The sequence below is a fragment of the Cnephaeus nilssonii genome (assembly GCF_951640355.1).
Source record: "Cnephaeus nilssonii genome assembly, chromosome: 11".
Classification (NCBI taxonomy): Eukaryota; Metazoa; Chordata; class Mammalia; order Chiroptera; family Vespertilionidae; genus Cnephaeus; species Cnephaeus nilssonii.
In genome coordinates this window covers 58,238,049-58,265,561 of record NC_137082.1, presented here as the reverse complement: position 1 = coordinate 58,265,561, position 27,513 = coordinate 58,238,049, and the positions used below count along the sequence as shown (strand labels likewise).

Below are 27,513 nucleotides of genomic sequence, written 5' to 3'. Positions count from 1 at the left end.
TGGTGATGATAGTGATGCTGGTGGTAGTGGTGGTGATGGTGGTAATAGTGATGATGGTGGTATGGTAATGGTGTTGGAGAAGATGGTGCTGATAGTGATAGTAGTGGTAGTGATGGTGGTAATAGTGGTGGTAATGTTGGTGGTGGTGGAGATGGTGGTGGTGGAGATTGTGTTTATGGTGGTGATGGCAGTGATGTTGGTATAGGAAAATGATAGTATAGTGTGGTGTTGATATAGATTAGACAAATAATGCATTTGAACAAAAAATGATGATTTTATAGGCTAAGCATTGAAGCATCTCTGATCTCTGAGTGAGACCTTGAAATAGAACCATAGCTCTCACTACATCCCTACTCCCTGATCAGAACTGGAGAACATTATGCTAAGCAAAATAAGCCAGTCAGAGAAAGATAAATATCACATGATCTCACCCATTTATGGAATATAATGAACAACATAAACTGATGAACAAAAAGAGATCCAGAGACAGAGAAGCATCGATCAGACCGTCAAACCTCAGAGGGAAGATAGGGGAGGAGAGGGGTAAGGGGGAGAGATCAACCAAAGGACTTGTATGCATGCATATAAGCCTAACCAATGGACACAGACAACAGGGAATGAGGGCATGGATTCTTGAAGAGCAAAGAAAGGCAGGGACCACAGTGAGGTTCTAAGAGCAGGGCAGGGTGGGAGACACGGAAAACTGGCATGTGAAATGTCAATATTTTCTTACTTTAAAGAAATCTCTAAGAGCATGCATACTTATTTTTGCTAGCTGATGCTGCCCAGTGATGCTCACAAACCCAACTCTCAGGGAAATGGTTGGTGCCTCATTTGGTGAAATTTGGACTTGTCTTGTCCTTACTTTTTCACAATAAACAATATAATATAACATTTAAAACTTCTTTAAGCTTATCTTTATTCTGGACAGCCTCATGATCACATAGTCTTCTAGAATTATAAAGTCATCTATAAATACAGTTGTTATGTGAGCAGAATACATCAGTGGGTTTAAAATTTTTATTGGAAAAATGTTTATACATATTCACTGCTTTTATAATTTTATACATTTAAAACAGGAGCACATGTCACTGCCCCCATTGGGACATTGTGTGTCACTTCCCCATCAGGGTATTGTGCCCATGCAACTGCCTGCTAGTAGTCCCTGAGTCAGAGATATTACCTTCTGTGAGACAATATTACTTCCTGGTGAGAGTTTAATGAGATATCAACAAATTACTGAAGAAGCACATTGATACTATAGCAGGCAAAGCTCTGCAATTCAGTGGTATCATCATTTCACCTTAAGTAAAATACAGGAAGAATAGCCATCCTAAATGGATTCCTAATGATACCTCATTTATCTAGTTCTATATTCAATTTTCAGGTAACACAGCATGTTTAAGGATAATTTCAACTTTCAATTGCAGTCCCAACATTGCCATTATTCAAAGGAGAATAGTTTCTTCTTCAAAGCAATACTACCATATATGTATTCTAGACTTTTCAAAAAGTAGTTGGCTTTTATAATGTTGAAGATATGCTTTCTTATAAATCATTAGTAGCAACTCTAATAGTATAGAATTTAAGTGCATTATATCCTGTACCCTTTTAAAACCTGATACATATATTTTTCAAAGTCTCCTAGAAAGATCAAAGTAAAATGTTGTAAGCTAAGAAATTGGTCTAGAATAACTAAATTATATTTTTTACATTCATACCTCACATAAATAAAATAACCATAAAAACAGATAGTGCTTGAATGTTAGAGAATAATTGAACATCTTTTTATATGGTTACTCCCTTTTTATGTTTTGCTACATATACATTTAATAAAAATTAGGGCTTTTAAAAGTAAGGCTTGCCCTAGCTGGTTTGGCTCAATGGATAGAGTGTCAGCCTGCAGACTGAAGGGTCCCAGGTTCAATTCCGGTCAAGGACACATGCCCAGGTTGCAGGCTCAATTCCCAATAGGGGGTGTGTAGGAGGCAGCTGATCAATGATTCTCTCTCATCATCATTGATGTTTCTCTCTCTCTCTCCCTCTCCCTTCCTTTCTGAAATCAAAAAAAAAATATTTTAAAATAATAATAATAGTAGTAGTAGTTGTAAGGATGGAAATGAAAACAATGTTTGTATACATTTAGTAACAATGTATTGTTTACCAGATACAGGCTAGAAGCTTTGCATACTAGTATCTCATTAATTTCATATGAACTATAAGAAAGATCATTTCTTTATTTACAAAACTCAATTTGAGAGAGTTGGAATAATTTGTCTCATTCTTCTCACTATACTATATAAAAAAAAGTATACACTATTTTTGCAGTACCTACCATGTGCCTATAAATATAGTATGTATTTGTATATATTACTTTATTTTTATCCTTAAAGCATCAATATGGGATAGGTATTATTTTAACCATTTTACAGATGAGGGAAGTGAGGCCATCTAGAACTATTTGACCTATATTTGTGTATAAATTTGATAAAGAATAACCTTTTATATAAAAAAGCAGTGTTGAGCATTCAGAAATATAGCTATGCCCTAACTGGTTTGGCTCAGTGGGATAGAGCGTCGGCCTGCGGACTGAAGGGTCCCAGGTTCGATTCCGGTCAAGGGCATATACCTTGGTTGCGGGCACATCCCCAGTAAGGGGTGTGCAGGAGGCAGCTGATCAATGTTTCTCTCTCATTGATGTTTATAACTCTCTATCCCTCTCCCTTCCTCTCTGTAAAAAAATCAATAAAATATATTAAAAAAAAATATATATATATATATATATATATATATATATATATATATAGTTATTAGTAAAACTAAGACTAAAGGTAGGCTGAAGTGGGACAGAACATATAGGTTATGTGCTCTTATAATGTAAACTAGAGGCCTGGTGCACGAAATTCGTGCACGGAGGGGGGTTGTGCCTCAGCCCAGCCTGTACCCTCTCCAATATGGGACCCCTTGAGGGATGTCCGACTGCCCGTTTAGGCGGCAGTCGGACATCCCTCTCACAATCCAGGACTGCTGGCTCCCAACTGCTTGCCTGCCTGCCTTCCTGATTGCCCCTAACCGCTTCTGCCTGCCAGCCTGATCACCCCCTAACCACTCCGCTGCCAGCCTGTTTGCCCCCAACTTCCCTCCTCTGCTGGCATGGTCACCCCTAACTGCCCTCTCCTGCAGGGTTGATCACCTCCAACTGCCCTCCCTTGCAGGCCTGGTCCCTCTCAACTGCCCTCACTTGCAGGCCTGGTGCCTCCCAACTGCCCTCTCCTGCTGGCCATCTGTGGTGGCCATCTTGTGTCCACATGGGGGCAGGATCTTTGACCACATGGGGGCAGCTATATTGTGTGTTGCAGTGATGATCAATCTGCATATTACTCTTTTATTAGATAGGATAGAGGCCTGGTACAGGGGTGGGGGCCAGCTGGTTTGCCCTGAAGGGCGTCCCAGATCAGGTGGGGTTCCCTTGGGGCATGGGGCGGCCTGATCGAGGGGCCTGTGGTGGTTTGCAGGCCGGCCACGCCCCCTGGCAACCCAAGCGGAGGCCCTGGTATCTGGAATTTATTTTTCTTCTATAATTGAAACTTTGTAGCCTGGAGCGGAGCCAAGCCTGGGGCTCCCTCCACGGCTGGCAGCCATTTCTGTTGGGTTATAATTGAAACTTTGTAGCCATAAGCGGGTGGGCCTGGCCAGGGTGTGCGGAAAGCTTTGCTTCCCCTGTTGCCGGCGGCAACCCTGGCCTGCTCTCTCAAGCTCCATTCTGCTGCCATTTGTTTGAATTTGTTTACCTTCTATAATTGAAACTTTGTAGCTTGAGTGGAGGCTTAGGCCTGGCAAGGGCAGGCAGAAAGCTTGGCTTCCTCTGTTACCTAGGAAACCTTGCTCTCTGTGGCTGTAGCCATCTTGGTTTGGGTTAATTTGCATACTCGCTCTGATTGGATGGTGGGTGTGGCTTGTGGGTGTGTCGGAGGTATGGTCAATTTGCATATTTGTCTATTATTAGATAGGATATAGTACAACTATTTCAAAATGAGGAAAGAATGGAGAGAGCATATGTACCCCCCACCCAAAAAAAAAAAAGTATTGTTAACTGTTTTCAGTAATGATATGGTCAGTGGTAGTATTAATGTGTTATTATGAGGCTGTTGTGCATGTATTGTGGAATAAAGCAATTGAATTATTATAGAATATCCCAATCCTGTCATCTCTGTGTGCACGAGAAACAGAATTTAGTATGGAATAAAGAAATAATTATAATATAGAAGAGATAACATAAAAACCCTGCAGTCTGGATTTGAATTGGAGGAATTCATAACCTAGTTCTGTCCACTGAGTTAGCCTAGGAACAATGGCCAACGAGTAGCAATGACAATAAAGTTTCCTAGTGAGCAGATTGTGTTCTTGGGATAACAATTCCCACTAATAGAAATGAGGGATTTGGTGGGGAATACTGACTCCAGGACTGGGCAGGAAACGTATAAGATGAGTTTGGAATACTTTGTCATAACCGATATCGAGGAAGCTACTTGAGACTACTAGCATCATGTCAAAAGGACTCTGGAGCCAACCAAAGAGGTTCCCACTGGCCAAAGCTGAGACAAATTTCAGTTCACTGAGAATAATAAATGAACTATATTTAAAACCATCAAATGTGTTTACACCTATGAGTTCATTTTGATATTTTTTAAAATACAGTTCACTTTTGTTAGATAAGAGGGAACAAATGTATTACCCTGAAACTTAGTAAATGAAAGTGAAAATTCCTGTTTCCTATAGTTCCCATATGAACTAAACCATTGAGTAACCAAGTGACATGAGAGGAAGCATTTCTTTATAAAACTATTCCTAAATAGTAAAAGTTTTTGGAAATAAAATATCACCATTATGCAAACCCTCAATGAGTTAATGGATCTGGACATTTGAGCACGAATAGCTCCTAACAATATAAGAGACAATTCACACATGATGTGCCTCCTAATGAAAGAACACATGACTTCTAGTCTTGCCAAAGGGATTGAGCCTGGGTCTGGTCAAAATTTTGGATCCAAAGAAAAAGAAAAGAAAAAAATCTGGATCCAGCTTATACTTTTCAGGAAATATAAAAGACAAAGAAAGACATATGCTAAATCCCACCGTGAGTATGAAATCTGCAAATCCAAACTATGGTAGTCTCTACAGGTCAAATGACCCAGATGTTTCAATGGATGAATTATGATTTTAAAAATGGATGAAGGAAGACCTGTATGCTAAATGTGAATTAAAAGATACATTAAATGTTTAAAAGTTGTACAACTAAACTATAGAACACAGGAATGCACAATTGGGTAAAAAAGAAAAAGAAATGCAAAAAAGTGATTGCAATAAAATTCAGAGTATGGGTTACTTTTGGAGTGAGGGTGGGGATTGTCCTTAGGATGGAGCTTACGGAGTGGCTGCTGAGTGCCTGGAAAAGTTCTGCTTCTTGCTCTGGGTAGTGCTTATACAGGTGTTTTCCTTATTATAATCTGTTGGATTGTACATGTTTGGTGTGTGGTTTTACTTTATGGTTCAATGTTTATGAAAAATAGCCAAGAGGACACATATACCTTTAGAAAGCTAGTTATCCAAGTCTAATAGTTACCTTCACAGGGATGGATGTACTATTTATTTGTGATGTTTGGCAAAATGGTGACTAAAAAGCAAAATGTAACAAGTGATACATATACATGTATACATATATACATACACACATACATAGCAAAAGTTTATTTTGCTTTTACTTTGAAGTCATTTAAAACTTAAAAAAGAATTGCATGTAACTCTCTCTCCTTGACAATGAATTGCAAATACCATGTCCCTTTAAGTCTCAATGCATCTTCCAGTACTTCCTAAAAAAACATGGATATAGATAATCTAGATTTAATGTAGACATATGTAATTACTAGCCTCAAAAACATGCAGGGCTTATATAAAATTAGATAAAGTATGTTAAAATACTATTTTAAACTCTAAAGGATTTTTAAGAAATCCATGTCTCTTTTCCACTTAGTATGCCTTAAAGAAATTGGTCACTTTTATCTGAAGTTTCAAGAATTAGGTATTATTGGAGTGCATCTTCAGATAACATAAAATGAGGAGAGAGTCAAATATTGTAATAGTTTTCACCATGTATTCTAAGCTTAGTTGCAGTTTAACCTGTTAAGTTCTCAATTACTCATGAATTTGATATTAAGGAAATTAGACATGAGGTTTTGAGAGGAACAGAAAATTGAAGAATGCTCCCACATCTCTGCAAAGTGAGAACTGGAGCACTGGGTCTGGCTTATTTATTTATTTACATATTTATTTTTTAGGGGGTGCTCAAGCCCAATGTAAGTTATACACAGAGGCATATAAATAAGTAAAAACTGATTCCTCAAAAAAGAGAAGGCCTCATTTGGAAAATTTTTACAAAGCATCCTATATAATAAAAGGGTAATATGCAAATAGGCCAAACAGCAGAACAACCGAACAACCAATCAAAGCGTAATATGCTAATGATATGCTAAGGATGCTCAACCACTCGCTATGACATGCACTGACCACCAGGGGGCAGATGCTCTGACCTGTAGGTTATCTTGCTGCTGGGGTCCAGCAGAACAGGACTGTGCGAGAAGGGTGGGACATGCCCTGGAGCCCTCCCGGGGTCCCCTCCCCTGCCAATTGTGCACTGGTGGAGTCCCTCAGCCTGGCCTGCGCCCTCTCACAACCCAGGACCCCTTGGGGGATGTCAGAGAGCCAGTTTCAGCCTGATCCCGTCGGCCAGTGGTCGGCAAACCACGGCTCGAGAGCCACATGCAGCTCTTTGGCTCTTCCACAAAATACCATGTACCCTAATTAAGTTAATAACAATGTACCTACTTATATAGTTTAAGTTTAAAAAATGTGGCTCTCAAAATAAATTTCAACCATTGTACTGTTGATATTTGGCTCTGTTGACTAATGAGTTGGCCGACCACTGCCGTAGGCCATTCCCCTCTCCCAATTGGGACTGATTAGGCGTGAGCCGCACGCAGCAGGCACAGTGGGGCCAGGATGAGCGGGAGAGGCAGGTGGGAGCTGCAGGCGGCATTGGACTGCGGGTTTCAGCCAATCCCTTCAGGCCACCCAGAGGGACCCCACCCATGCATGAATTCATGCACGAATTCGTGCATTTGGGCCTCTAGTTTATAAATAATTAGTGGACCATATCTATCAGCTCTTTAAAAAGGAGAGCATAACCTTTAGGTAGTACTTAGATGGCATGAAAATCTTGATAGTGCTTTTCCAAATTTTGACATATCAGCTTTGTTCTATTTGGGGGCAGAATATGAGTATCTTGTTAGAAAATACAGAGCCTGTTTTTATACTTTACACTAAATTAAGCTTCAGTCTACACTGAAATTATTTGACAAACTAATCACTTCCGAAAGCACAATAAATACTAGTTTCTAAAATGTTTGTGCTGGAGATGCTTCTATTGAAACACATGAACTCTGACATGGACCCATAAGATTGTTCCCTAGGGTTGCGTTTATGAATAAGGAGAATTCGCCCCTGGGCACGCACTGGAATCACTGTAATGCGGAGGAAATGAACTGCACTGGAGTTTAAGCCATCGGACGCGGCTTTCTTCTGGGGAGCTGCAGTTTGGAGCCGCTAGAAGGGAGAGGTCCCTTGCCCGCGGGCGGGCGGGAGGAGGCGCGCGGTGTGACTGCGCCCTGTCTGTGCCCGCAGGTGAGCGAGATGGAAGTGAACGGGCAGTTCGAGTCGGTCTGCGAGTCGGTGTTCAGCGAGCTGGAGTCCCAGGCGGTGGAGGCGCTGGACCTGCCCATGCCCGGCTGCTTCCGCATGCGGAGCCACAGCTACGTGCGGGCCATCGAGAAGGGCTGCTCCCAGGACGACGAGTGCGTGTCGCTGAGGTCCTCCTCCCCGCCGCGCACCACCACCACCGTGAGGACCATTCAGAGCAGCACGGGTGAGTGAGCAGAGCGGCCGTCCCCGCGGCCCCGGGCTGGCCTGGCGCCCGGTGTGCCACAGCCCCGTTACACAACACATTGTGTCCTTGCGGTTGTCACACAGTCACCATAGCAAAACACCACCCGTGCCCTACAAGGCCTCCGTCCACATCCACACCCCGCCTTCTTTCTCCCTCACCATCTCTGCTTTCAACAGAGCAACATGCAACTAGGGGACCAGGAGGGGCAGCACAGGGGACGGGTCTTCCAAGATCCCCACACAGCATCCTAGGCGCCAGCAAAGTCATCCCCAACAACTCTGCTCTCCATAACCAGCTCTGGCTTTAAGGGGTGTGACCCCCGAAACAAACCACACACCGTGGTTGTTGAGCATCACAGAGTTGGAATGCTCTTTGAACTGCAAGATAGCCACAACATGCCTATCCCCAAAGACCTGAAATGAATGAGCCAGTAATGTTGACGGCACACTTTATGAGTTCCCTTCCATGTGACAGAAGGCAGACTTATTTCATTATTTTAAAACCTTCTGACTGTCATGTGTATAGCGCACCTCCTTTCCCCTCTAAATTGAATTTAGGTTCATGCCTTTAAACTGTATTTTTATCGGTAGATTTTAGGCAGACAGGCACAGGAGAGCTTGACTGGTTTCCATGACACTGGGACCTGCCCGGGAATGCAGCCATGCGTTATGTACAACAATGCCTGTGTGTTTTTATATTTATAACATCTGTGTCCAAGAAGAAAATCCCCTCCATCTTAACAAGGCTTCACTTCATGATTAAATGTAGCATCACTCCAATACAATACAGAGTAGTTCTACGAGATCATCCATCCTAGCATCAAGATAAATAATGATGACTAAGTTAGAAGAAAAAGCTTATGCCACAACATTGTATTATTCCATTTCTGTTCGAGGTGCATCAAATGTCTGTCATTATCATTCAGCCGAGAACTTTTGCAGGCTTGAGAATAAGCCCTCAAACCTGAGTTAAAATCCTGCTAACTAGAACTATGAGGTTGAAGCAGGAATTTGGGGGAGAAAAAAATATTAGCGGCTAAACAACAGGAGTTCCTTCTTGGCCAATGCAAAGAGGTGCCCCCAGACATTGCACGGGACCTGCAGGGAGCTCAGCCGCTCTTCCCCCGCGGGCCAGCCCCAAGCAGAGACCGAGGCTGTGCGTTCTCGTTCACTCAGAAATTCTGTCAGAACAACCACAGGAGATTTATAAATTAAATACCGCTGATTCATGCAATGGAAAACTATTTGTTTCATTATCATGGGCATATTGCATGTGTGTGTTTGCATTCGTGCAGTAAGTGCAGCTTGAAGGTCTGCCCTGTGCCTGTAGCCTATCACTGTCTTTGGGTGTTTTCTCCCTTTCATCATCCCCACCCCACACCTGGCCCTTTCCCCGGGTCTGCTCCATTCCTCACTCCACCAGTCTCATCGCCTGCCAGCTGCTCTTCTGTGCTGAAACCACCCCTTCAATACACAAGACGCAGATGCTTGCTCAGAAGGAGGAAGGGAAGGAAAAGGGCCGCTGGCTTACTCTTTCCGCCTCAGGGGGTCTTACAGTTAAAGTGGCAGGAGACTCCAGGTGGCTTATGTTTTGCTCCCACTCAGAGGATTTCTTTGAGAGACACCTTATCCTTCCTGCAACAGTTCTTGTCTCATGGTCTTCACGCCAAACACCTGACCTTTCTAAGACCCTTCCAGATACTCCCGAGGTTTCCCGGAGTTCAACAACAGGGTTACCAGATAAAATCCAGGTTGCCAGTTAAATTTAAATTTCAGGGAAATAGTGAATAATTTTGTCGCGTGTGTAGACCCCAAATATTGCAGGGAACATACTGATCCCACGAAATCGTGTGTAGTGTTTGCTGCATCTGACCAGCCTGTCCAAGGAGATGAGAGGTGGTCCATTCCTCACTCTGTTGTTATATTTAGAATCCAAATTGACTTGGAGGGGTCCTCTGTGGGAGAACACCCCAAACCAGGGAGCAGTGAACAAAAACGCCGAGGAGGTTATGGCATCTGCTCTTCGTGGGCTCTGTGTGTCTCGTCCTAAGCAATGGGCCACAGCCGGCAGCTCTCCCGGTGGGAAGGAGGCAGGCTTGGCTGCAGCTGCAGGCGGGTAGGGCAGGAAGATGTCACTTGCCCTTGGAGTGGACAAGCATAAAATATCAGGTTTTTGTACAGGGCTTCACCCTTACATCAAACTGAACATTAAGATGTATTATCTTTACAGTCATGGAAAAACGAGCCATTAAAGGAGTTATAAACCATTACAGTAGATTCTAAGTATGCACCTCAGGTATTTAGAAGTACAACCTTAAGAATTTTAATATCACCTTTCACAGTTCTCTATACCATAGATTTGTTCTTTTTTTAATCCACTGTTTTATGATATAACTAGAGGCCCGGTGCATGAAAATTCATGCACTGGGCGGGGGGGGGGGGTGTCCCTTTGCCCGGCCTGCCCCCTCTCACAGTCCGGGAGCCCTCAGGGGCAGGAGGCAACCGGGCAATCAGGGGAAGACAAGGCAACGCCCCCATCACACCTCTGCTGCTGCCACTGCAGCGCAAGCCTCGGCCGGCCCTGGTTACCTGAGCCTCGGGCGGCCCTGGGCGGCTGGGCAGCCGCCATCCAAGGCTTGCCTGTGCCTCGGGCCAGCCCTGGGTGGCTGGGGGGCTAAGGAGACTGGGGGACTCTGGAGGCAGGCGTGCAGAGCGGCCGGACCCGCCTAGGGGCGGGCCTGGCTGTGCCATGCACCTGCCACCTCGGCGGGGCTGAGGGGACTGGGCACCACCATCTTTGAGGGCATGGCAGTCAATTAGCATATTCCCTCCTTATTGGCTATGGGCACTGCCATCTTTGTGAGGGTGTGATGGTCAATTACCATATTCCCTCTTTATTAGATAGGATAAGGTTATGTATCCTTCATTCTACCATCCCATTACTTCTACATGCCTCTCTATCTATCTCTCTTCCCTTCTCTCTCTCCCCCCTCCCTCCTCCTCCTTCTTCTTCTTCTCTCTCTTTCCCCCTCTTTTCTCTCTCTCCTCTCCTCCCCTCTTCTCTCTCTCTCTCTCTCTCTCTCTCTCTCTCTCTCATTTTCCCTTTCTTTCTCACATCATCTCAGTATTAGTATACTAATTTTCTTCTACTAGTTTCCTTCTCACATTGAATAAAATACAATTTCATGTAGAAAACAGAAAATCTACTTTCTCACAGGATGACAGGATGTACTAACTTTTGAAAGAGTGTACTCATCTGTGGAAATCAGGAAATGACTTTGCTCTAATTTTAAACATTTCCCCCATGTACACAGGTCAAATTTACATTCGTGTTTTTACAACATGATATAAATTTCCCTTCTGTTTCTCTTCCTTTACTCCTTATTCTTGGATACTCACAACACAATCCCTTTTTCCTAAACTTCCCCTTGCCTGAAAAAAATTCCTCATTTTGGCAAATAGCAGTTATTAGTTATAACTTCCCCCCACAACAGCCCACATTCTGAGTCTTTGATTTTCGTGTCAATCCATTTTAATTGTTCAAATTTTCAACAAAATATACTGTTAAGCTTTTCTCTTCCAGCCTTGTTCATTCTTCACATTAGCAAAATGAAACCATACACAAAAGTGCACCAAAAAGTGGCTGGTGTCATTTGGGAGAGTCCTGGCGATGGGCTGAGTTCTAAGAGGCCCTAAGGATCCCTTAGCAACATGAGTGAAGATGGACAGATTGGTCCCAGCGAACCACGGCAAATTGGGAATGGAGTTAGAGTGACTTGTAATTAGGTTTCCTTTGATTTATTGACTTTTGGGCTTGTATAAATATGATAGAATCTTACATTCTCTCAGCCTATATAATCTGCTTCAAGCACCCAGATATTTCTCCAGCTAATAGCTTGAACAAGTTTTTATATAAACCATTGCAACTGGGACTATTCGTTTAGGGTTAGAGCTACTGTAGAAAAGTAAAATGCAAAAATGGGCAATTACCCACATAACTGTGGGAAAACAGACACCCTTACTCAGTCGTCCAAATATTTTAGTTAAAAGTAGGACTTGGCACCGCCAATATACCCAAACCTTCACTTCAGAGTATTGGATTAAAACTGGAATATACAGCTGTTCTTTAGGGTTGTTGTGATATTCAAATGAGATCATTAATAAGAAAGCACTATGTAAGTTTTAACTACAATGCCTCTACCCTGTCTTTGATTTTAAATTTCTCAGCCAACCTTAGTTTATTAATACTAATAATGGCTAAACCTTTGGTTACTTACTACTTAAAAAGCATTATGAATGGCTGCATAGATTCTCTCAGGTAATCCTAAGGAATATTCTATGATGTGACCTATGCAGTTCCTGACTAGGAATGAAGTACAGGAAAAATAATAATTACAGCTTGGAGACTTTATTATACAACTTGACCAAAGTACTACAGCTAGTAGTGGACAGAGCAGGCTCTTAAATTCTCGTTGCCTGTCAGTAAATGCTTACTGAAGTATGGTATGCCCTGAAATAATTTAATACAAAACCTGTCTGCTAAGTGAGAGGACTCTTTTCTTTGATGCTTTCTTCCCACAAATATTCATTTAACTCCTGCCATGTCCAAAACCTGTGTTTTCCATTAAAATTTCTGAAAATACCTCTTTTTAAAAGAAACCGTTCTGTTCACATATTATTGACATGGCTTTTCATATTGGTTTGTCCAACTGTGGAATGTCTGTTTAAAGTGAAATTAAAGATGTAAAATACAGAGAAATTAAAATGCATAGAGAAAAAGCATATAAAAAGAAAATACTCTTTGGGCTTAAAGTTTCATATTACACTTTTCATTTGGCATTATATTGGATTTAGAGATCAAATGTCTAATCCTTTGATCTAGCTATAGTATTGTTAGACAGCACTGAATGGGGAAAAAAAGAATTTTTGCCAACTCTCTTATAAACTAAGCAGGTGGTAAATTCTGTTTTGTGGCTGATAAAATGATCAGAGGTCTCTGCCTTAGACTAAGTAAAAAAATACAATAATTTAATCCTGATCTGACCGGTCTCTTGATTGAGCTGTAAAGCAAAGATGTGAACATTCATAACCCAGTTACAAAAGTCAGTGAGAAAACACCTGTTTCATACCTTAAAAGTATATTTCTGACCAAGACAACTCATCCTGAATTTCTGGGTAGGATTGCCATCTAGTCTCTCTTAAAGCCCAACCTTGAATTTCTTTTCCATCTGATATTCGTATTTCATCATATATTTTCTCCCACAATTAAAGTTTTAAGTTTAAGAAAACCAGTCCGCACCATCCACTACTTAGCTTCTGAAAAGCCTTTGTCTCTTCCAAAATGTTGACATTGGCCAGAAAATCATAATGAGACATTGTTTCCTGTTATCATTTTCAAGGAACTTCTTTCCATCATCTTTTAACTTTTTATCTATATAATAAAAGCCTAAGTGACCCTTACGGCAGAACAACCAGAACGACCAGTCACTATGATGTGCACTGACCACCAGGGGGCAGATGCTCAACAGAGCTGCCCCCTGGTGGTAAGTGCGCTCCCGCAGGGGGAGTAGAAAGCAGGGCTCAAGGCTGGCAAGCGCAGTGGCGGTGGCAGGAGCCTCTCCTGCCTCCGAGGCAGCACTAAGGAGCAGCGAGCAGGCAGGTGGTAAGGAGCGAGGGGTCCTGGACTGAGAGAGGGATGTCTGCCTGCTGGCTTAGGCCTGCTCCCTGGGGGATTGGGCCTAAGCTGGCAGTCAGACATCCCTCTGGCAGCCCGGGAGCCCTTGGGGGATGTCCTACTGCGGCTTAGGCCCGCAGTTGGACATCCTTAGCACTGCTGCGGAGGTGGAAGAGGCTCCCGCCACCCCCGCTGCACTCGCAGCCATCAACCCAGCTTGTGGCTGAGCAGAGCTCCCCCTGTGGGAGCGTACAGACCACCAGGGGGCAGCTCCTGTGTTGAGTGTCTGCCCCCTGGTGGTCAGTGCGTGTCATAGCAACCAGTCGTTCCCAGTCATTCCGCCGTTGGGGTCAATTTGCATATTACCGTTTTATTATATAGGATTATCTTAAATATTTTCTCCACACACATTGAGGAGGCTATCATACAATGTTATACTCTGCTTCAAATGCCAAACATAACTTAGAAAATTTTAGAGAAGAAATGTCTATTGTATTTACCCATGTTTTTCCCCAAGTTTGGGACATTTTCACCCATTATCTCTATGACCACATTTTCATCCGCACTCTCTTTCTCCTGTCCCCTGGGCCTCCAATGACAGCAGCAGCCACAACTCCCTCAATGGGGAGTTTGAGAAGAGTGGTGTCCTTAGCAGAGAATGTAGATGGGCAGGCACTGTTTCATCTCTATTATATGACGTCTTCTGCCTGTCAAAAAAACAAAAACAATTATTGACACATTTAGAGAGGCCCACTTACCACTACCCAACTTTCACCAATGGGAAACCACCCATAGTTACATTTAGCTACTGCTTCCTGTACACAGTGCCTCTTAGCACTGTCCGAACCCACTACCTTTCTTCCCACTCCTATCCAAGTATTCTTTATCACCATTCTACAACCTATGAGCTAAATTACATTCTCTTTAATAATATTCAACTACTCAAAACAAAAAAGACAATCTTCACTTAGAAAAAGGTGAAGGTAAAGAATTCTCAAGGACAATAGTATCCATTGTCCTTTAAATAATCTAGCATGACTTGAGTGACATATCGAGTCACAGTTGAACTTCAATAGAGCGCAACTTCTCTTAAAAAATAATCCTAATACCAGTTATGCTCTGTTTATATAGCTTATGGAATTTTTTATTTGTTAAATTCAGATGGCAGCTATAGCAATATCTTCTCTAATTTATTGACAGCACGTTTATTGTATCTCATTAAATCAAAAGAAGATTGATGTAAATCCAGGTAAAAACTGACACAAATTGTAGTAACTTTCTTTTTATTTAAAAATTAGTTACCTGAAACATGAATGAATAGCTGTCCATCAGAAAAAAAAAAAAAAGAAAGAAAAAGAAACCCACACTCCAAAATCCTTTAATACTTTCTAAATTGCTTAAATCAAGAGAATGAACGCTCTCAACTTTGGTCTATAGCAGTCTTGAAGCCTGCACTACATTACAAAAGGTCTCTACCCAGTACCTTGCAACAGGGTTAAAGAGTTTAAATACCACTTAATTTAAGCTTTGCAGTGGTTCAGCAATTAGCCTTTGAAACACAAGCCTACAGTTCTCTCACTTAAGATTTGTCCCATGAATATTTGTTGGTAGTTGATAGATAGGTAAAAATGGAGGATTTCCTTGGGAAATTTTCTGCTTCAATGAAGACTAAAAGTTTCTTGGATGACTCCAACATCTACACAGAAGCAGAAAGTACTCGCTTTTTTTCTTATGCATCTGAAAATAAACCACTTCCTTTTGGAGAGAGTGGGATGGTTGCCTGTCTCCCCCACACCATCTTGAGGAACAAAGTTTCAACCATTTCTTATTTGGGGAAAGAACTTCTGGAAATAAGTGATAATAAGAATCCAGGAGACTGGCGAATGTTAACTTCTACAAAAAAATATATATTTTTTTTAAAAAAGGCTTCCATTTTATTTTCAAGCTGTTAATGCCACTTTATGTATTTTATCCCCACTTCTTTTAGCCAGAGCCCCATAGAGGTTACATCCCTACCTTTTATCTCTCTCTTATCTGTAAATATGGAAGTTGTGTTAATAGTATCCTCAGCCCTGCCCTGGTCTCAAATCTCTATTTAATTTGTGAATCTCTGTTTAAGAGGACTTCATGGGCTTCTGATCACATCTCTGGAGTGAATATTAAAACATGGAAAATCTACAAAGGATTTGCACCAACATTTTTTCTTTATTTTTTTCTAGCTTCCCCTTAAAATGAATAATTTTTACCCCCAAAATTATTAAAGCACTATGAAAGGCCAGAAAAAATACTGATAAGCTCGAGCATCGGCCCGAGCACCAAATGGTCATGGGTTCAAAACCCAGTCAAGGGCACATACCTGAGTTGCAGATTAGATCACTGGCCCTGGTCAGGGCTCACGCAAGAGGCAACTAATCAATGGAAAAATCAATGGAAAAAATATATTCCTGGGTGAGGATTAACAACAACAACAAATAAAACAGCAAAACTCCCACTCTACTTCCATCTAAGCCCTAAGATACTACCCAAGCCATGTGCTGAAATCTCAAATAACTTTTTAAATGTTCATTATTTTTTAACTTACAGTATCCTTCTATAAATCTGTTCTGCAGAAATAATGTGAAACAAAGAAAAAGTTACAAAGATGTTCACCACAGCCTTATTTATGATGGTGAAAGATTTGAACAACCTTTGTTGGTGGTGAATACTTGTCTACGAGTAAAAAAAAGGTTAAGTAAGTTATGAAACATCCACTTCAATGGTTTATTAGAATGTAAAAAGTATGTTTCAGAAAAGTTTATAATAATAAAGGTGGAAAACCTGATATATTATATTATATTATATTATATTATATTATATTATATTATAAATTTAAGAACTATCCAAAATTGTATATGTGCCTATAGACATACACATATAGTTCAGAACCTTGTCAAGAAATTGTGCCCAGAAAAAAAAAAGGAAGAAAATGCACTAGAATGTTAAACAGCAGTTATTTTGGTATTGAAACCAAATTTGGTTTTGTTTTATCTTTATATTTTATTTTCCAATTTTTCTATAGTGCACATATATTACTTTCATAATAAAAGAAACTTTAATTTTTAAAATAAATAGCAAATATTTTATGGTTAGGATCCTATAGAAAGCAATTATAGACCTCACATCAGCATATCTTTAAGTTTTATCTTTTTTCTTTTATAGCTTTTTGGTTAAATGAAGTCTCCTGGGCGCAGAGGTTAATTGAAGATGGTCTCTAGAAAGAGGCCCCTTTGTTATTGTCATTTATCGAAGCACACATCTCCTTCTGAGAAGGAATTCTTTAAAAACAAAATGAAAAACAGTGTTTAAAGGATCCTTCCCTTTGTCTCCCCTGACTCTCCTAGTGGTGGCAGATGAAGTTTGTGTCGATTTCATTGCTTTTCCTTTTTCCCTTCAGATTCAGAAGCAGTTAGTAATTAGCAACCGACAGTTGCAGGTGGTTTTTGAGGTAAAGGGAGTTCAGGACAAAGGAATAAAGCTACATAAGCCCAGCTTAGAGCATCTTTAACTACACAAATCCGTGCCTTTGTAGTTCTTTCTCTGACAAAGCCCAACCCTTAGAGGCAGGCTTTCAGCTTTTACCAGCCGAAGAAGGTCCCCAAGCAATTACGGTAAGAAGAGATTTCTGCCACAGCCAGTCTAATGTAGGAGTGTAAGCCGCCTGTCTTTTTAGAAAGGCTTCGACAAACTCTTTAGAAAGTAGAAAAAGTGAAGTGCTGAATGGAATTGTGGGGAGTTACAGGAGATATTCATCATTGTTCTTTATTGAGAAAGAGTGATGTCTGGCTGGTGTGGTTCAATGGTTGAGCATCAAGCTATGAACTAGGACAGTGGTTGGCAAACTCATTAGTCAGCAGAGCCAAATATCAACAGTACAACGATTGAAATTTCTTTTGAGAGCCAAATTTTTTAAACTTAAACGTCTTCTAACGCCACTTCTTCAAAATAGACTTGCCCAGGCCGTGGTATTTTGTGGAAGAGCCACACTCAAGGGGCCAAAGAGCCGCATGTGGCTCTCGAGCCGCGGTTTGCCGACCACAGAACTAGGAGGTCGTGGCTGAAGTCACGGTCAGTTCCTGGTCAGGGCACATGCCCGGGTTTCCGGCTTGATACCCAGTAGGGAGCCTGCAGGAGGCAGCCAATTGATGTTGATGTTTCTCTCTCATCAATGTTTCTCTCTCTCTCTCTTTCTCTTCCCTCCTCTCTCTCTAAAAATCAATAAAAACATTTTAAAAAAAAAGTAAAGAGAGTGATGTTGACAAATTTACACTAAAAATGTATTAGGAACTCTTGCTCCATGAGAAGTGTCAAAGCAACAAAACAAAGGCGAGCGCTTCGCCGGATGGGTACCTGCGAGGCCGGGTGCAGCGCTCTGCCGCGCTGGTGGAAATGAACGTTACATTCTTCTCAGCATCTGCCCTTTCATTTCTCAAGCCTCTTTCCTGGTGTCCTCTTTCAAACCTGTGCCTCCCCTCTTCCTTATTCTTTTCCAGAGAGAACTCAGAGGCACTTGGTGTTTCTGATCCATTCCAACAGCTCTGGGGGAAACTCGAGGAAAGATGAAAATAACCACGCCAATCGATTATCTTTTATGACATATATTCTTCTGGACCTCTCTGTTTAAGAGAACATGGCATAAGTGTGACCCAGGAACAAGGGAGGGAAGGAGGGAGGGAGATTGAGAGAGAGAGAGAGAGAGAGAGAGAGAGAGAAACATCAATTATCAATTGGCTGCCTTGGACATGCACCACAACCTGGGTATGTGCCCTGACCTGAATCGAACCTGCCACCTTTTGGTGCATGGGACAACACTCCAACCAACTGAGCCACACCAGCCAGGGCTCAACTGATACCTGTGGGACATGTCACTTCAGAAGCATTGTGGAACGTTCATGTGAGGAGTGCAAGAGAAAATGCACCTGCTGTGTTGTCTGCTGAATTTGAAAACCCACACACATCAGTACATACTTCTAAACCTGCTAATCCATTAGCGGCATTCTAGTTGAATGTGTGCCACAGGAGGGTTTCAACCAGAAGCTGATGAGCAAACTGAAGCTTATCTCCTGCCTTGTGCTTTAGAGGGTTGCTGTTAACCATAATGATAACTGAATGTGTTCATTCAGAGCCTTCCTTCTGGGTTTGTTCCTCCATCCCATCATACACAACCCTGGCTCTGTTTGAAAACAGTTGACAGTTTGAACCCGTGAGTAGTTTGTAATGATCCTTTCCAAATATAACTCTTCTTGATTTCAATTGCATAATGGGGGAGCCCTAAACCATCTTAGAAAACCGCCTGTTTTTGTTGTGCTGCCAAAGACAGACTTAATAGGATTAAACTACTGAATAGGCAATCCACACTTCCCGCCTCAAACTGGTTCTGAATCAAAATTATGTTTTAAAAGGTGTGGGTCTTCAGATAAAATGCTTTCTTAATTATGGAACTGTTTCTGATGTTAATACCACACCCCCAGAATGATTTGGACATTTCAGAACAAGGCAGATTTTTACTAGTGCCTTTACTTGCTTGCCTGTGTTTTCTTATATAACTCAAAATGATAAATCATTTTTAAAACCTTTTATTTTTAGATCTTCTCAATTACTGCATAAGCCTTGATTATCTGAGTTAATATGTCCACAGGTTTTCCAACCATATCCATCTTGGATTACCCCACCTTCCTTCTTATCATTCCTGGCTCCTAATCTTCTCACTTGACTGGTTAATATCAGCTTTGGTAGGTTGGGGGACCTAGTAAAGGCTCTGGAAAAGGTGAGCGGGAGTTCAATCAGTTGCAGCTGTGCAAACTCTAGCTCAGCTGATAAAGCTGTGAAGGGTGGGGGAGAAGCAGGGAGAGGAAGAATTGATAGAATTGTCTTGGTTCAAAATTACCCCTGATTGTACTCATGGTGGTTCATGTTCTGCCTTATGTATATAAATCTCCCGATATCCAGTGTCTGATTTCACACCAAGGCATTGTTTTATGAGGCTTAATTGAAGATAATAACAACTTTAAACGCCAGCAGTGGCTCTTTTGCAAATATTCCCTTAATTCTCCCCCAACCCCTCTTTCTACCTCCCACCTCCAGCCATTTGAGCATCCATCTGCAGGATACTTTTGTAAGAAAAAAATATATCAATAAACTACTTTGCTGTCTTATAAATTTGACTTTCAAACTGATGAATTGATTGAGAGATCATTGGTTCAGCTTAGACAGAACTGCTTCTATCTTTGGTGCAGCTGCTTAAACTTGTAGTTCTGCGAGCTGCAAAAAGTGGTAACTTCAGCATGTTAACTGAAACTTGTTTTCACCTCCTTTGCCTTCCCATTTTCTCTGCTGGAGATCCCTGCAGTTTCAGCTGCAATGGGCAAAGGAATAATTAGAGGGGCAGTTCTATGACTTGATAAATCCTTGCCAATAATTAGCTCCCCACCACCTGCCACTGGACACCCCACTTTAGTGCCCTTTAATGGGTCAAGATCAGAGCCTATTAGTTACTTGAAGAAAATAACACCTGGGGCAGTTTCAGCTCTTAATAACTGACGTTTAGTAAAGTGGCCATATATTGCTCTAAGGAGAGCCACATGGAGGTTAACAGGTATAAAAGAGAAGCATGAGCCCCACGTAAGATTTCCCAATGGGAAAGAAACCCTGGAGATTTAGGGTCTTTTTCATGTGAAGCAGAGGCCAACGAAAGAAGAGCTGCTAGTGCAAGCCCCGCACCTAACGTTGCCGTCCCCTGGGTCCAGCCTGGTCGCTGCCGCAGAGGCTGCCGATCTGGGCCTTGCTGTGGTGTGTGCTCTCACCCTCTAGTAGAGCAGGCCAGAGATGGAGGGCAGGGGTGTGTTTCTCGGCAGCAGCTGAGAGGGCAATACGTACAGTGAGATTCCCCATTTGGAGTTGCAACCTCAGCCTTTAGGACAGAGAAGATTGAAAACCAAAACTTATAGCATTAACCCACCATCCTTTTTTCCCCCTGAATGTGAACCTACGAGAAAGGCCTCTCACCAGGACCCAGGCATAGTTTCTTAGGATTCATGCAGTACATCAGTCCCCTCTTTTCCATGGGGATACATTCCAAGACCCCCAGTGGATGCCTGGAACTGCAGCAAGTACAGAACCCTATCTATATATATAAAAGCCTAAGTGACCATTGGACCATTCGACCGGTAGCTATGACATGCATTGACCACCAGGAGGCAGATGCTCAATGCACAGGCATGGAAACATGGAACAGACTGTCTCAGAGGGAAAGGGGTAGGGGGAGGGCAGGAAGAGATTAACCAAAGATTGTATTTGCATACTAGAGGGTCCCTCTGCCTGGGCTGCAGGGATCGGGCCGAAACCGGCAAGCCTGACATTCCCCAAGGGGTCCCAGATTGCAGAGAATGCACCAGTGCCGAGGGACCCCACCAGTGCACGAATCCATGCACCAGGCATCTAGTATATTCTATGTTTTTCATATATATATATATATATATATATATATATATATATATATATATATATCTTCTCATGCAAAGGAAGCACTTTACAGCTTCTCTTTGGCATATCTGAATTGCCAACATCACTTCTCTTGTGCCTTAGGGCCATTATTAAGTAAAATAAGGGTCACGTGAACACAAGCACAGTGATACCCCAGCAATCAATCTGTTAACTGAGACAGCTACTACGTGGCCAACGGGGTGGGAACATACACAGCGTGGAAATGCTGGACAACGGGGTGGTTCATGTCCAGGGCTGGATGGAGCAGGATGGTGTGGAATTTCATCACAGTACTCAGAACAGTGTGCAATTTAAAGCATATGAGTTGTTTATTTCTGGAATTTGCCATTTAATATTTTTGGGCCATGGTTGACCACAGGACATTAAAACTGGAAAAAAAGCACAGATAAGGGAAGCTATTGTATACATTTCCATATGTTTCCCTCTCCACAGCCCAGCCTCACTTTCTGTGGGTAAACCATATAATCACTGTCAGATGGATGCATGTCTTATTCCTAGCCACAGCCAACGTGGCTGACTATCTGTGGGATATCTGAACCACTTTTCAGGTGGTTGGTCTACAAAGTCTCACGTGGGTAACTCTTTGTATTTTTTGTCCTACATTTCATTCTTGTCCCAGTAGACCGATGGGGCATAACATTTTATTTACAAACAGGCCAGTTCACCTGGCTATTCTTTAACTTGACTTTTGTAATTTATAGTGATATGATCTGATTCACTTTAATGATAAAGGAATTGATCACTAGAGCCATTATGTGAGGCATCAGGCTGTAGCTTTTATCATCTCCAGTTATCAGGTTCTTATCAGATTTCAGTGCCTGGAACAGTCTGTGATATGCTTATTGCTTTTCTACTTCCTTTCAAGTAATTACCACCAGGCCTTGCCCAATATGGTGCATGCTGCCTCTCAGACCTCTCCAGTTATTCTTCTGGACTTTTCTGTTCCAGGCACACGGCCTTCTTGTCCCCCTCACCCACAGTGCTTCCCAGCTTTAATCCCATCGCAGCTGCCCAGATTCTGCCCTCCGGCCTTCGCAGGACACCTGTAACCATTAGCTGCTCACCAGGGCACCTCGACCCGTGGGATGGGGAGCTCTGACCTTCTGAACCCCAGCAAGGGTGTGTTCCAACCTTAGGCTCCAGCACTGCTGCTGCCCATCCTTGGAATCCTCTTCACTCCCCCACCCCAAGGTCCTTGTTCTTCCTGGCACTATTTCATAGCCACTGGTGCCACCCCATGTCACTCCTCTGTCCCTTGCTATGCTTTGTTTTCCTTCATGACACTTATTGCTCCAGCTCTTTGAATGGCACCATCTGCAACAGATGCCTTAAAAATATCTGTGGAATGAACATGTGAAAGAAAGCTGCGCTCTTCTCCCCACAGTTAATGGTACTGACTCTCGTGGGAGCTTTTCTGGGAACAATGTGAAGACCATCAGACAGAGACTGCAATCTTTTTCACCCATCCCTCCTTCTGACACAGAAAACAAACAAACAAAGCACAACCTCATGTGCCACTGCAGGGTCTGGGGTTAGGGGTGAAATGGAAAAGGGTGGGAGTGAAGTGGGGCACCCAACACAATCTATAGGGGCAGGTGAGCGTGTTCAGTTTTCCAAAAGGAAGCATGAGCCACAAACCCTTCAGATCATCTTCCCTAAACACACCTTCTCTAGACCATGGATTTGGTCAGAGTGAGTCAGATGGAGTTGGAAAAGGTCTTGGTTTATGGTGGTTCATCTCCCCTAGTATAAAACGAAGGACTTTAGGGTATTTTTGGAGAGAGCCCATTGCACGGAGAAGCATAAATGCATCCATGTCCCAAGCTGTCTGTCCTAAACTTAGCCATGCAAGAAGAATCAGTATCTCTACTACAGAACATTTTAGTTCTCTATTTTAAACGTTATCCGTGCTGCCTCTCATGGCTGATGGGAACCTAAAAATAAAAGTGAAAGGCAACAAGCATTTATTTGTGATCCAAAGAATAGTTATTTGAGAAGCACTGATTCAGGAAGAAACCCAAACAGTGTTCCAATTAGGAGGTGAAGCGAGGGGTATTTATGAGAAAGGGGAGGGGAACAATTACATCAATAGAAGGAAGGCATTTCAGTAGGTGCAGATAAGCCAACATAGTGATGCTAATTCTAAACAATATTTTTAATTTTGAGTCCAGCAGTCATTGGTCTGGTAGTCATAATATCTGCTTTCTTCGTATCTTTGCAAACAGTTGGAGAGACAGTGTTGCTTTAGGCCCAGTCTAGAGGTTATTTTGCCCTATTTTAACATTTCCAAGGTTTGAAGACTAAGATATGCAAGTAAGTTCCTCTGAGATGGCAGCTCCGACTTCATTTTCAAGTAGTTTCATTTATATTATTCTTTTTTTTTTTTTTAAGGTATAGCCATGATTCACCATCAGTGGACCTGCGCTTTAGTTTGTGTGCCAATCTATAGCGGAAACCAGACATGGGCCTATCCTAGAAGGGTCCCCTTGAATCCCAAAGGCAGGGAAACATACCCCCTATTCCCACACCAGCTAGTTCCTATTACTGCGTTAGCAAAGCATGGCAGCGGTGGGAATGAGGAGAAAAAAAGAATGACAAATATTATCTAATCCATCCATCCAGCCAACACTGAACACTTCTCCGTGCCAAACCAGAGTTCAGGCCTAGGAGCACCAACATGATAAGAAATCATTCTGCCTGGAGGCGTTTACAGTCTAGGATGCAAACCAACACTTTACTTCAACACCATTTGCTAAATTCTCAATTTTTGCACTGTTTTTCCAGGGCAGAATGCTCTAGGACTCAGTCACCACAAATGTGCATGTTCTCTGCAGACTGAAAAGAGGCTGAAAACCCTGGTGTAATCTGTCTTCCTAAACGACTACAGGACTTTATCCAGTTGACATGTGCAATTACTTTCAACTCTACTGGCATCTTGCTGGGAACTCAGTTCCAACTCAAAAGTGCTAACAGTTCAGCTTACACTCAAATGGAGCTTATCAGATCAAAGGAGCTGGCTCAATACTGCTGTTGATTTATTTGTGTACAGTGAAGGATTCTTTTTGGTCGTTTGTTAATCCTCACCCAAGGATATTTTTCTATTGATTTTAAGAGATAGTGGAAGGGAGGGGGTAAGACAGAGAGGGAGAAACATCCATGTGAGAGGGACACATCGATTGGTTGTCTCCCACATCTGCCCTGACCAGGGCCGGGGATCGAGCCTGCAACCAAGGTACCTGCCCTTGACTGGAATCGAACCCAAGACCCTTCAGTCCACGGGCCGACACTCTATCCATTGAGACAAACCGGCTAGGGCCAGTGAAGGATTCTTAAATTGCACTATCAGAGTCTCAGGAGGGCTTCCAGAGGGGTGTCTACCACAAAGAGCTGGAGGCTGAGTGGAGCAGCACAGAGGGAAGGAAGGTGTCCCGGGAGTGGGTGTCGATGTTAGGTTGCACTGCCGTTTTCTAATTTCATTTAGGCTGGACTGGGATTTGAGTTTACCTGTATGTTGTTTTCTTTTATCACGCTTACCATCGTTTGTAAATATATATCTCCATGAGCACCTTGAAAGAAAGGTGCTGTTTCTTTTCCCATCATTGTATACCCAATGCCTGGCATATAGTACGTGCTTAATAGATATTTTTTGAATAAATTAACTAAACAAATAGACTTTGTAAAGTTTCTGTGTTCCATTCTCTTAGGAGAGTGAATCCAACCAGATGATAGGAGGTTTAAGGCATCTCAAAGATAGGAATCCCATTACTATACTTAAAGAAACCTGGTTCCTCTCTCCTCTCTTCCTTCTGCCTGATGAGAACCAGAGAGAGAGAAGCTTAAAAATGTCGTATCTGAGTTGTGCTCTTGAGACTTTTTTCTCCATGGAAAGGTCATTTAAGTCCTTTTGTATCATTTTGTTTCATTGCTTTTTACAAGCTTTAGATCACTTCTGATTACATTTACTCAAACTTTTCAATTCTTATTGGAGAGCAGGCGGCAAAATTGAAAGCCATTTAAGCCCAGATGCCCAAACAGGTCCCCTTGCCCTCTGCCCTTCCTGCATGTGCACCTGGAGAGGGGGGACTGGAGCAGGGAGGGATCTCACAGTGCCCATTGCAGGGCCTTGACATTGAGATGGAGTCCTGGGCGCTGGCATAACAAGCCATGACTCACCCACCCTCAACACTACTCAGGCAAAATGGGCGACCACCACACCGTCCAGGCTTCCAATTGGTGAATTAGCAACTCTGACAATAAAGGCCTTGCCTCGCGATGTCAGATGTGTGTAAAGAATGAGTTGTATAGGGTATTTCTACCCTTTTCTCACAGATGGAACAATGTCATTCAGAATTTCAGGAGCTTGCTGCCCTGGAAGCTCACTCCACAAGGGTCCTCTGCTCTAAGCACTATGTCTCCCAGAGGTTCCAGCATCGAATGCTTTGAAGGATTTTACTCCTGTGCCTCTTTAATGTGACCAAATGACCCCCTTTCAGTCAGACAGATGTAGTCCTTGCTCTCACAGAAAATATGATTCCCACCCTCCCAGAAATACAACAACCAATGTAGGCAAATACATCAGTGATTACAGTGCCTCATCACAAGGGCTCGAGGACATCTAGACCCATGTCTTCTGCCTCCACCAAAGCAAATAAGGAAGCATTATCCCAAGGCCAGCACCTGCATGCCAGTCATTCTACTTGCCTTTGCTCAAACTGACACACAGTAATAGGGAGAGAACTTGGAGTCACGAAATATTAAGATACAAATTATATTCAAACTAGAAGCCCGATGCACAAAGATTTGTGCAAGAATGGGCCTTCCTTCCCCTGGCTGCTGGCACCGCCTTCGCTCTGGCCGGAACCACCTTTCTGACTTCCCACGCTACCCAGAGGCCCGGAGTGGTTGGGGTGGTGCAGAATGCCTGGGTCCCACCCCACCCTTGGCAGCTCAGGCCTGCATATGCAAATTAACCTGCCATCTTCATTGGGTTAATTTGCATACTCGCTCCTGATTGCCTAGTGGGCATCACGAAGGTACAGTCAATTAGCATGTTACTCTTTTATTAGTGTAGATAGATGGATTCACATGTATAAATAACATATAAGCAAACAAATTCGAGATCTTGGCTTACTAATTAATCAGGCTTTTAGCAGCCTGTTTCTCCATTTTATTCCCACAGAGCTAACTCACGATCTCATCTATAATACCTGGTGACACTCAGTTCTCCCTTTCTAAACTCGGGTCTTCTCTTATATTTCATACCAAAATGTCTTTCACCTCCCTCTGTTTCCAAACTCAGTGGTGCCAACATCCTGTAGATTGAAAACAACATCATTAATAATTGTCACTGAGAGAGATGATCATCCTGTTGCAATGGCATTGTACGTCAGGCACTGTGTTTAAGTCCAGGGCCCTAGATTAAGCTGGATCCTACTGCTCCTTTACTGATGGCTCAGGCAGAGCAGCATCTTATGGAGAATTGCACTGTGACTGCTGAAATGTGATACATCTATAAGAGGCCAACACAAATAACTCATTCCAGCTGCAATAGTACACAGTACAATACTGGTTGACCAGAAGGTGTACAGAGCAAAACAAAATTGCATTTCCCCTCATTCCTGAAGTTTTCTGAGAAATAGTCCAGAAAGTTTAAAAATTTTTTTTCCAAAAAATAAACTGAAATAACCCCTTCATTTATTTTAGATGTCTTTCAGATAGCCTTGCAGATGGTTTGCTGAAATCGTCATGCACAAAATCTGTGTGGCTCAAAAAATTAAAATAACCCTACCAATTTACCTGCATTTATCTGCAATACGAACCTGAATTTCTTATTTCTGTCTATTAAACCTATTCCCACACTGCATTTTGTGAACTGAACTACAGAAAAAATTCCTTAAAGATCCCCACATTTGTCCTTTATTACCTAATTCTGGAACCCCAAAATAGTGTCATAAACGCTAACTTTCCCCTTGTTTGCTTTTCTATGTAGTCATGTCTTTTCTCTTTACACAAGTCTCCTATCAAAAATACCCAAAAGACAGTAGATACTAATATTAATAAATCCTAGAAGTGTTCTTTCTTCACTGCATGTATTCCAGCCGATCTCTATGACATCAGCTCAGTAACAAGGAGCTAAAGCTCAAATTAAAGTGCTTCCCTCTAGCCTAGCTGGCGTTGCTCTGGCTGAGGGTGGACCTATGAACCAGGAGGTCTGTCTCCCTTGGATTCCCAGTCAGAGCGCATGCCGGGGTTGTGAGCTCAATCCTCAGTGTGGAACGTGCAGGAGGCAGCCCATCAATGAT

At 42.4% G+C, this 27,513-nt stretch overlaps 1 protein-coding gene across 19 annotated transcripts in view; it reads left to right on the top strand.

Moving 5' to 3' along the window:
* Positions 1-27,513, top strand: part of DLGAP1 (DLG associated protein 1) — a gene marked incomplete at both ends in the record, with an annotated part of 241,746 nt that overhangs the window by 107,275 nt on the left and 106,958 nt on the right. For all 19 annotated transcript variants that reach the window (XM_079785220.1, XM_079785221.1, XM_079785209.1 and 16 more), the window contains one exon: positions 7,738-7,978. In XM_079785220.1, coding sequence (XP_079641346.1) covers positions 7,738-7,978 — 241 coding nt within the window. The remainder of the gene's footprint in view (positions 1-7,737; positions 7,979-27,513) is intronic.